Source organism: Tripterygium wilfordii, chromosome 15, assembly GCF_013401445.1.
Source record: "Tripterygium wilfordii isolate XIE 37 chromosome 15, ASM1340144v1, whole genome shotgun sequence".
NCBI classification, from domain to species: domain Eukaryota; kingdom Viridiplantae; phylum Streptophyta; class Magnoliopsida; order Celastrales; family Celastraceae; genus Tripterygium; species Tripterygium wilfordii.
Window position 1 is genome coordinate 2,811,380 of NC_052246.1, and position 10,196 is coordinate 2,821,575.

At 38.3% G+C, this 10,196-nt stretch overlaps 3 protein-coding genes across 6 annotated transcripts; 1 reads left to right on the forward strand and 2 right to left on the reverse strand.

The window, feature by feature from the left end:
* Window positions 1–1,823: 1,823 nt before the first annotated feature.
* Window positions 1,824–3,669, reverse strand: LOC120017058 (B3 domain-containing transcription factor NGA1-like). Its single transcript, XM_038870118.1, has one exon. It carries the CDS (start codon window positions 3,220–3,222, stop codon window positions 2,170–2,172), a length of 1,053 nt encoding a protein of 350 aa, XP_038726046.1. The 5' UTR covers window positions 3,223–3,669; the 3' UTR covers window positions 1,824–2,169.
* Window positions 3,670–5,404: 1,735 nt separating this feature from the next.
* On the forward strand, window positions 5,405–7,407 carry LOC120015967 (mitochondrial import inner membrane translocase subunit Tim13-like). Its single transcript, XM_038868499.1, has 2 exons — window positions 5,405–5,607; window positions 7,036–7,407. The coding sequence occupies exons 1-2, from the start codon at window positions 5,494–5,496 to the stop codon at window positions 7,186–7,188; spliced, it is 267 nt and encodes an 88-aa protein (XP_038724427.1). The 5' UTR covers window positions 5,405–5,493; the 3' UTR covers window positions 7,189–7,407.
* A 185-nt stretch (window positions 7,408–7,592) lies between these two features.
* On the reverse strand, window positions 7,593–9,950 carry LOC120015965 (metal tolerance protein 1-like). 4 transcript variants are annotated; one of them, XM_038868495.1, is made up of 2 exons: window positions 9,805–9,950; window positions 7,593–8,861 (listed from the first exon to the last, which is right to left on the reverse strand). In XM_038868495.1, the coding sequence occupies exon 2, from the start codon at window positions 8,849–8,851 to the stop codon at window positions 7,676–7,678; it is 1,176 nt and encodes a 391-aa protein (XP_038724423.1). In that variant the 5' UTR covers window positions 8,852–8,861; window positions 9,805–9,950; the 3' UTR covers window positions 7,593–7,675. The 4 variants fall into 4 exon arrangements, with proteins under 4 accessions (XP_038724423.1, XP_038724424.1, XP_038724425.1 ...); XM_038868496.1 differs by having other exon boundaries at window positions 9,728–9,857; XM_038868497.1 differs by lacking the exon at window positions 9,805–9,950 and adding an exon at window positions 9,104–9,160.
* Window positions 9,951–10,196: the final 246 nt, after the last annotated feature.

The window sequence follows — 10,196 nt, forward strand, 5'->3', positions numbered from 1 at the left end:
CTCCCCTATACGGGACTGGAGCTTATGAATTCCAGTGAAGGTTTGAAGTTCAAATCAAGACTCTCCGAGACTCCTAGACCTTGCTGCATTTGGGAACCTTCTCCCATAGGGTTCTTCAAATGGAATATAGACGGGTCTGCTCGAGGAGAGAGCAGGTATAGGCGGTGTTTTGAGGGACAGTCGGCAATTTCATCTGCATATTCTCAGGTTCAGCTGGTAACTCGGACTCCACCTCTGCTGAACTTAAAACTATTTGAATGGCTCTTCGAATTTCTTCATATAAGGGTAGGGAGAGGGATAATCTTATTGTAGAGTCTTACTCCCTTAATGCTATCACTTGGCTCTCTAAAGAGTCCCCCCATTCCTTGGAGATTAGACCAGGAATTCAATGGCATAACAACCTGCTTTGCTCCTTTTCTATCTTCTACGACCTATGAGCACGTTTGGGGGGAGGCAAATGGAGTGGCGGACTGCTTGGCTAGAAAAGGCGTTGATAAGACTACAGTTCATGCATGTAGCAGTAGCACATATAATTAAAAAAGACATACAAATTCCTGCGCTAAATATTATTGATCTTGATCAAGCTTCAGTCATAGTTTACAAATGGCAACGATTAAGGGCCTTGATTGGTATACAAATAACAAGAATAGTTAACATTTGCAACAGAAAAATTAGGAAGATGATCAACCAAAATCAACAAAAGCCATCATATTTTACCAAAGAAAAAAAATCTATATAGACATTAAATTAAACATCTAGTATCTTAATTTCGAGTGCACGAATATATATATTATATAGAGCAAACCTTATTATTTATATATACAACATCTTTCACTATCTTTGGAGAAAATTTTTTCATCATTCTTACAAGAAATTCATCAGGAAGGTACAAAAAATTCATCATATTCAAAAACATCACACATGGCACATCAGACTTTCTTAAAAATTAATACTCCTTTCAATGGAGTCAACTAATTAGGTACTGAATTTTCTCCACATAACTATAGCTTCTGCAATTTTATTCTCACATCTAGGGTTAGTTTAAATTTATGAATTAGATTTCTCTCTAGCAAACAATCTTGATCATGGGAATCAAACATATATGAAATTGGATTAAGAATGGGAAATAAGGAATATACAATATATTATTGTCCACTTTTTTCAAGACGCAGAGAAATGAAGAAGTAATTTGTAATTATTTAATTACTTACACATGGTTGAAGAGTAAAAAATAAATTTTATAGAAATTTGAGTGCAACACCAATGAATCAATTATACAAAAAAATTAAGGTTTTTCTAATATATAAAATGACTGGCAAATATTTATTTGATAATCAATTAATGTATCATATATATATGATAGAAAGTATTTTCACGAAGAAAGAGTTTTTGATATTCTCACCCAAAACTTTCTATCATTTTTAATGAATAATATTAATTATATCTAACATACGAGAGATCGCGAACTTTTCTATCATCATATCATCTTAATTCTTACATGACAAATTTCCCTAATGCAAGCAATTCCATATCCTATTCTTTGAAGGCTTCAAATTTATATATTTTGCATAGAAGTTCTCAAGTATAGTACTGTCACAAGCAAAATAGGGGGGAAGAATAAATTAATGCTAGAAAATTGAGATAAACAAGAGAGGGGTCAATGAGGGTTTAAGGAGAGAAAGAAAAGAAATGCTGACCTTTTCAAAGCTTCTGAACACATTAGTCTGCCAAAACCTGCGGAGGGGGCGTGCCCAACGAAGCAGTGACCACAACAACAACAACAACAACCTACCAACCCATAAAACAAACACAAACACAAACACAAAGCAGATGGATTCAAAAGAAACTTCAATTGCTGCCTCAGAGATCACTCAATCATATACCAGTCACTCACAATTGGTACCGCAAACTTGTTTCTATATGTAACATATAATATTTTAAGCTATAAGATAGTATACACATTTGGGGTAGCTCTAGATATCCAAATTGAAGGAACCAGAAGAGGCATGCACACCCTTTGTTGATAAATTAATTCAATAGGACCAGTAGTATTAGAACTAGTCATGGCGGCGGCCGCGTGCTTGTAGTGGTGTACCAGTGTAGAACCTGAGTTGTAGACATTGGAGGCGCCGCAGCATGAGATATTGAAGTCCATGACAAGACAAGATGTCATGACTCTTCGTCGCTGGTGGTAGTCTCCGAAACCGGGCAATCCATGTTAACACCAAACAGCCTTAGCCTCTTGGCAGCCACTTTCCCTTGGACCACCGGTACCGACTCGTAAACCATTGGCTCCGCCACATGATGCATGTGCTGATGATCATGATCCCCCCATTGCATTCTCATCGTTCCACCCTCTGCTTCTGTCCCTCCTACTCCTCCAGATCTCATGTAAACCCCTCCAGGGCTATATCCGTAACTATACCCATATCCACCACCACCACTACCACTGGAGTAGTACTGATTTCGATACAGGTGGTTGTGGTGGTGGTGGTCCTGGTGGGGAGTAGGTGGCAGCAGCTGATGAGGATGAGGAGGAGGGCGCATCAGCAACGGACTCCAAGGAATTGATCGAAAATGAGGGATTTGGTAGTTGGAGTGGTGGTGGGGATGAGTTTCTCGTATATCAGGGCGGCGTCGCCAGTCGATGTACAAGTGATCTTTACCTAATTCGCCAACACCGCGGTGGAAGGAGACAATGTCACCGGGGTCGAGCTTCTTCTCCTTGACAAAGCGGCTCCAACCTTTGGTCATAACGTAGCTCTGGCTGCTATTCCAGTACGAGTACCTGAATCTCCAAGGCTTCCCGTTCCGGTCCTCGAAATTCAACAAAAGCCCCTTCTCGTTGGTTGTGGAATCGAGCGGGAAGTACTTCTCCGCGTGTTGTTTGGGGATTACTAGCCGATTTAACTTCCCTACATCGCTGGGAGTCACAACTTTGTCAAACATGTGTTCCTTCTCAATCACTACTACCTCTTGTTGTTGTTGATGTAGTGGTGGTGAGACCTCTATGAGATTAGGCATGTCAACGGAGTAGGTTTGGGGTGGAGACATCATGATAAGATCCTCTTCTGGGTCATACTTGTTTGCTAACCAAGAACCCATTTGGGAATTGAAAGAAGGAGATGAGGAGGAGGAGGAGGGGTACAAGGAATTAGGAGGAATCATGAGCTTACCTTTACTAATAGTACCCATTTGTTCTTCTTCTTCAACAAAATCCATGATTTTGTTACTGGATCTAGAAAGAAAGAAAGAAAGAAAATCACATAAAAAGCAATACTTTGATTGGGTATGTTCCTATATATAGAGATTAAAAGAAACAAAAAGTGGGATTGCTTCCATTTTAATTGGGGTCTCTCAAACACTAACTAATTCAACCAGCTAGGGTTGATCAGATCTCTTATTAGAGACCCAGAAGAGGAGGTGGAGGAAGAGGGTATAGTACTTCTTCTCATTACAATGATGCGGTCGGTGCCTCTCTTTTTTGGTGGTTCTTTAACGAGGAAGACTCAAAACATACCATATCTCTCACCCCATAAACGTTTTCAAAAAAGATTGCAAATTCTTCTTGCTTGCTTTGAGTGCTCTTGAAATGAGAGTGTTTGTATATAAAACTAGATATAGACAGAGAGTGAGAGAGAGATTGAATGTAGAAATCTTACAGGTGCCCGGTGGTGGCACCCGGGAAGCTTCTCAAGTTAGGCGATTTTTGCTTTCCTTTATTCTTTTTTCTTTCGAATATATAAATTCTTTTTTGTTTTTCTAGAGAGAGAAAAATATTTTTGTATAATAATATAATAAGGTAGTAGGGAGGTCAAGTAATATACCTGGTTGTGGGGCTGTGGCTCATGTAGTCATGTGAGCTTCTCATTGTCATCATTCGGGGTGGTATTTTTAATCATTGAAAAAACAAATTTCTTTTTTTTAAAAAAAATAATAAAATTTTGCACATAAAAGAAATGGGGAGGCCAGCTGTTTGGGTTATATTATCCCTTTTATGGACTTTTTTTTAAGCTACAAAAAATCAAAATAAAGTAGTTGTCAATGAACACGTAACATTAAAAATGGCATCTAGGGTTTTGACTTGGACTTTGCCTCTCTATACTTATGTGATTCGTCTAATATTAATTTAATTGGTGCGGGACCACCCTGTGTGGTGCCCACCTAGGTTAATATGAACGCTATGGATAGGTGTTGAATTTGATTCTCATCGGTAGCAATAATCTTGTGGCCGCGCGTTGGATTTTGACCCAACATACTCTGTCTTTAGGTAAAAAGTTTATGTATTTAAACACATGTCGGATGTTCGGAAGAATAAACTTAAATGATATCATTTTCGATTTAAAAAAGACTTCTCTTTGTAGGGCCTTAATTAAGCTATTCAAGCGAGCAGGGTATGATTGAGTACATTAATTTAACACCCAAAAAAGATACATATTTTGTTTATTTACATATAATATATGTAACTATTATTCCTATGTAACCATCTTCAGGAATCTCGTTGTCTTTACTCAGTAATCACTGTCATTGACACATTTTTATACTATTTATGTTACATGAGTGGTTCATTTTATGTAATTAATGTCCAATTTGTCTTTTAGGAAAATCAATTTCATTATAAAACAAGAAGTTGGCTTTTTTAATTAACAATGTGTTTTGGGCTTTTTAATCCTCAATTGCCAACAATAGCTGGTGCTCTTGCTGTAGCTAGCCATGTTGGTTAGACCTATATATGCAACTCTACCTAGAAGTGTTAAAAATGAGCTCATGTGCCAAGAGGGATGGGCAATAGGGAAAGTGTACCATGTATCTTGTCTCACTTTTTAAGACTCATTAATAATGAACCCTTCCTATTTTAATCTCTTTTGCATGCAAGTGAAATTAATATATATATATACACACACACTCACTCATCTACTTGCTCATTAATTTTCACTTATAAATATTCATTTCATGGAATTTCCCAGCACTTTTTTGAGACAAAAGAATTAACAAGATGCTTCTATTTTCCCTTTTTTTTTTTACTTTTATAAAATATATTTTAAGTGATATAAATTTGAGAAGTAAAAGAGAAGTGAATAGTACAACTTGTCGTTGCATGGTAGGTCTAGGGCTAGGTGTAGGCCTTGTAGGAGAAGGACCATTTTCTTTTGAAGTCCCCCAGCCCCGGGTGGACCACCAAGCACACCCCACCGCCCCATGAGCCATCATCCGTTTTGCGGCTATCTTGTCGCTTCTATCTTTCTTTATCATGGACTTAAAACAAATTTGGGCTTAATATAAAGCCCAAGCCCAATCTAAAAAGGACTGAATGATTGGATCCTCTAACAAAAAAGTACTGGGCCTAAATATTTGGCCTGAGGCCCAAGAAAACTAAATTAAATACGCAGTCGTAACTCGTAAGCTCAGCCTACTGTAGCTAGGGTTTCCTGTCCAAGTTGTTTTTGAGACAGAGATTGAGTTGTAGAGAGGAGCAAGTGGTAGGTAGCAGCAATGGACTCGTTTTCGTCACCTTCGAGCGCACCAGGATCGTCAATGTCACCCGACGATTTCATGGACCAATTCAAGAGTCAGCTTGCCCAAGCCTACGCACAGGAGTTCCTCGAGGTTGCCTTTCCTTCTCACTTGCTTTTTCGTTCCTCGTTGATGATGATTCATCTCAAGTTCCCGCATTTTAATTTCTCCGTGTGGTTGATTTCTTATGTTAGTAGCAATAAACAAACGCGCATAGAGGAGTGTTCGTTGCTCCACTCTTTTTTCGTTTCTGTAATGCTTTATGAAGCCTGGTTTTAGGGCTCTATTGGTAAATTCTTCTGTTCTGTGTATTGTTTGTCACAATTTTGAATAGTTGGTTTCGAATTAGAGCTGGAAATATTAAATAGCGTATGAAGTAAGAGGTTGCTCTGTTTTTTATTTGATATTGTATTGCCAGTCTATATGTTTGATTCTGAAAATTAGAGGCTTTTAGAATTATAGGGCGATTGTAGATTCTTTTTTCCTCTTTTGGACGTCATTAGGGAGCTGGTTGGTCCATACATCCATAAGTGCATAAACATGCTAGGCTTACATGTGCTTATCAGAAAATTGTAGCAAAGAATTTGTGTGAATTCAAAGAATTTTTTTTTCTCTATGTTGATGTAACTAGTCAAACTGAAGTTTTCTTAATAGATAACAAGGAATTAAACAATGGCATACTCTTTCCCTTCATCGTCTAGAGGTAATATTGTTTAAATGAATAATCAGCGCTTCTATGGTGCGAATGTTTTTTAAATAGTTGAATCTTTAGGGGTGATCTACATTTAGCTTTTGTGTGCGTGATTATGAAGGTAGGAAAGTTTCAAAAGGTATCTTCAGAGAGCAGTTTATTTGGCTCATTAATCATTAGTGTTGTTTAGACATTGTCCATATGGTAGCAGTAATATTTGTGTGTTTTAGAAGATTATATGAAAAGATTTCCTTTCGGGCATGATGTGGTGATTCTAGGGAGCTTGCTTTCTGCATGTCATGTACATGGACATGTTGTCATGGGTGAACGTTTGGCTAGACAGCTTCTGAAACTTCAGCCAGTAACTACATCACCTTATGTTTTATTGTCAAACTTGTATGCTTCAGATGACATCTGGGATGGTGTCACGGAGGCAAGGAAAATGTTGAAGGTTAGTGGATTGAAGAAGGTCTCATGTTTAGTTCATGAATGATGAGATTTAATTGCGTGTTCCAAAATCTTTTCCCAGTGATGACTTTTGGGGGTTTTCCATGTCAATTTCTTCAAGTTGTCTATGATGACCTGATCTTGACTTGGAGTTAGTTATATGTTCACTATATTCTGCTGCTTGGAGGGACAATTGAACCTAGTATTTAAGTGATGCATCACTATTTTGGGTGTCTAGCGATTTTTACCTTGTTACACTAAACTCACTTCCTTCGACAAGCAGTTGTTACTTGTTTAAATCTTAAATGGGATTAATTCTTTTATTTGAATATGCTATTCTGTAAAAAACCATAAGTTTTCTGAGGATTTGTTCATCATTGCAGACTGTAAGGGAGAAATGCTTTGTCAAGTGTATCACAAAACCAGGGTCAAGTCTTAGCGGGAGTGAAGGGAGTTGCATCTCTAGGTGTGTTGATCGCTACATTGAAGCCACTGGGATTATTAGCAAGTCTCTATTTAAATCATCATCACATTAAAATTTGGAGCACTTGTCAAATGTTGGGTGAGTTCCTTAAATCGAAGAGGAGGTTCTGTGTTTTACATTATCCTTGCATTGCTAATACCCCTATCAATTCTCAAAGTGATTTTGTCACATTGGATTCTGTTTTAGGCAATCATGCTTTTAGATTTTAGCAATTCACAACCTTGTGACTTTCGAATTTTACGTATCGCCAATTTTGTTGATTCACATCAAATGCTGTTTTTTCCATTTGAGTTTACCCCTTTTGTTCTTCAGTTTTGATGCTAGAAACAAGGTGGACAAATGCTTTTTATAATTTTATTGTTCTTTTTTGGAATAAAGGCTCGGTTGATGATGACGACAACGAGGAGACGCAAAATCCCACGATGATTTGAAAGACAAGAAGCACACAAGAACAGCTAGAGAAAGAAAAAATGACTGCTAGATATATAAAATATAAAGAAAATACATCGACAGTAATCACTGAAATTCTCACCCCTGATCTACTGGCGCTCAATTTGAATGGTCACATGACTGATATTGTACTTTCTCCTAATGTAGTCAACAACCTTGTCTAACACCATGTCAGCATCAGCTTCAGGCTTTATTTTCACATGACAAGCCAACAATACTTTCCCAACAGTTATGGCCCAAATGTGCAATTCATGGATGGCAACAACCTCATCCATATCGTACAGATCTTTCTCCAGTTTGATGGCATCAATCTCTCTGGGGGTGCTCTCCATCAAAACCTCTAAGATGTTCCGCAACATCCTGATCGTTGTCCCCAACACTATGACTGAGAATATGAGAGTGCATATTAGATCAATGACCTTCCACTCCGGCTTATACCATATAATCGCCCCGCCGATCATCACCCCGACGCTTTGAATGGAGTCCCCAAGTACATGAAGATAAGCCCCTTGTACATTGATGTTCCGCTGCTTCTTCTGCCTTGGTCCATTGTTTGAATTTTTTTCTCCCTCTGAACTAGTCCCAAGCAATGGTTCACTATGATCAGCTTCGTGTCCGTGGTGGTGATGATCCTCATGGCTATGACCATGATCCCTATGGCCATGGTTATCCCCACCAAGTCCGTGGTCATGGCCATGGCCGTGATTGTGACCATGATCATGACCCAATAAAAGTGCCATGACAATATTAACCACTAACCCAAATGCAGAAACAAGAAACATGAGAAAGCCCTGAACTTCGCCAGTATCATGGATTAGTCTAGCAATGGCTTCATAAACAAGGATTCCAGTAAGAAGCCAAATCAACTGGATAGAAACAAGAGCACCAAGTATTTCAATCCGGAAGAAGCCATAAGATTGGCGAGGCGTTGCCTCCCATCCTGATGCCCAAAGCGAAAACAAGGATATCCCAATGGCTGCAACATCTGACAATAAGTGAGCAGCATCTGTCAAGATTGCAAGACTGTTTGCTTTGATTCCTCCAACGACTTCTACGCTCATGAAGACGACACACAGCACAACTACAATCAAAAGTTTTCTCATGGAGGCCGAACGTTCTTTTGAATCTTTAGAGCTGGATTTGGCATCTGAGAATCCACATGGTGCTTCCCCACATATCTTATTCCCACCCGAGCTTGCTCCCATTGCTGAAACATCTCCACACACCTCAATTATCTGTCCATGTTCCGAAATTTGAGCCTCCATGATCTAAATTCTGCAGCAAACAACACACATTAACACAAATGTTGATATCACGACAAGAACAAATGTATATAAACAAAGGAAGATATCAAATAAACAGGCGAATCTCCTCCTCCCATCTAATCATGACTTCACTGTAATAAGAGAATAAAGATGTAAATTAGACTTGTTTCGCTGGTTTACTTATGAAGGAGAACTTATATGCAACCGTAAGAGAAAGATAACAGTCAACATAGTAGCAGCTTCATCAAAGACCTGAGAAAAAACATTTGCCAGCATCAACTGATTTACTAGCTGCAGAAGGAATATTCTAGAACTAGAATAGGACAGAGCCACTGATTAACCTTGACGAGACTAGATATTACAAAACCATACAGGAAAAGCCTCCAATACAATGCTGTAATCAAGGATACTGATACTTCAAACTGTAATCAACTCACGATTCCACCGAACACCAAAGACCGGAATCTAACATAAATACACAGAAATTCACAAGTAAAGCCATCCAAAATAAAAACTGCAGAAAGAAAATTAAAGTTCAAATTCAATCTTCTCCACATAAAAAAAGACAAAAACCATGCGGGAAACCGGAAAAGTCACGAGACCCATCAAGCAAGATCACGTGAGAAACAGAGGAAACGCTTGAACAGGAAAAAAAGAAGAAGAAAAAAGCAATCAAACACGAACATACCTACACGTTTCATAACAGAACGAATACTAAAACTTACGGCAAAAAATAGAGGAAGGGTTGAACTGGGTATCTTGAAAAGCACATTGCAATTTAATAACATCTAAACAAGTAAACAGAAATTAAAAGAAAACAAAGATTTGAAACAGAAAAGTACATGACGTTCACGACGATTAGAGTTGGAGGATTACTGTCGATAATGAAATAGACAGACTACTTGGAGAAGCCAATATACTTAATTAAAGAGGACGTAATAGTCACTACTCACTACTACAGGAGCCGATTTGTTGATTGTTATTGGCTCTCTTCGGTCGTTCCCGTCTGTCTTTTTCTCAAAGGGTCTTTGATCTCCTTAAAAAATTGTTACCTTGTCATTAATAACCAATCATGGAAAAACTACCAATGATGGACCTCTTATTTATTTTACCTTTCCATCGCCTTTTGGGTCTCCACCACCAACCCCCAGTTTTTTGAAAATACCATAGCGAATTACGTTTGTATGGTTGGAATCGAACCTTGAATATACTTATATACATATATCTAATCCAACCGATTATTAATCAAACCAACTCTTGTTGGTACCACCAACCCCCGGTTACTTGGCTTTTTGGGCATATAACGCACAAAAGTTTTCCGCACATGTAACAAGAATGGAAATTT

Excerpts from the sequence above, each read along its gene's own strand:
- LOC120017058 (XM_038870118.1), bottom strand. The coding sequence starts at position 3,222 with ATGGATTTTGTTGAAGAAGAAGAACAAATGGGTACTATTAGTAAAGGT.
- LOC120015967 (XM_038868499.1), top strand. The coding sequence starts at position 5,494 with ATGGACTCGTTTTCGTCACCTTCGAGCGCACCAGGATCGTCAATGTCA. Across the intron at positions 5,608-7,035 it reads ACGCACAGGAGTTCCTCGAG|ACTGTAAGGGAGAAATGCTT; the intron begins GTTGCCTTTCCT and ends TCATCATTGCAG.
- LOC120015965 (XM_038868495.1), bottom strand. The coding sequence starts at position 8,851 with ATGGAGGCTCAAATTTCGGAACATGGACAGATAATTGAGGTGTGTGGA.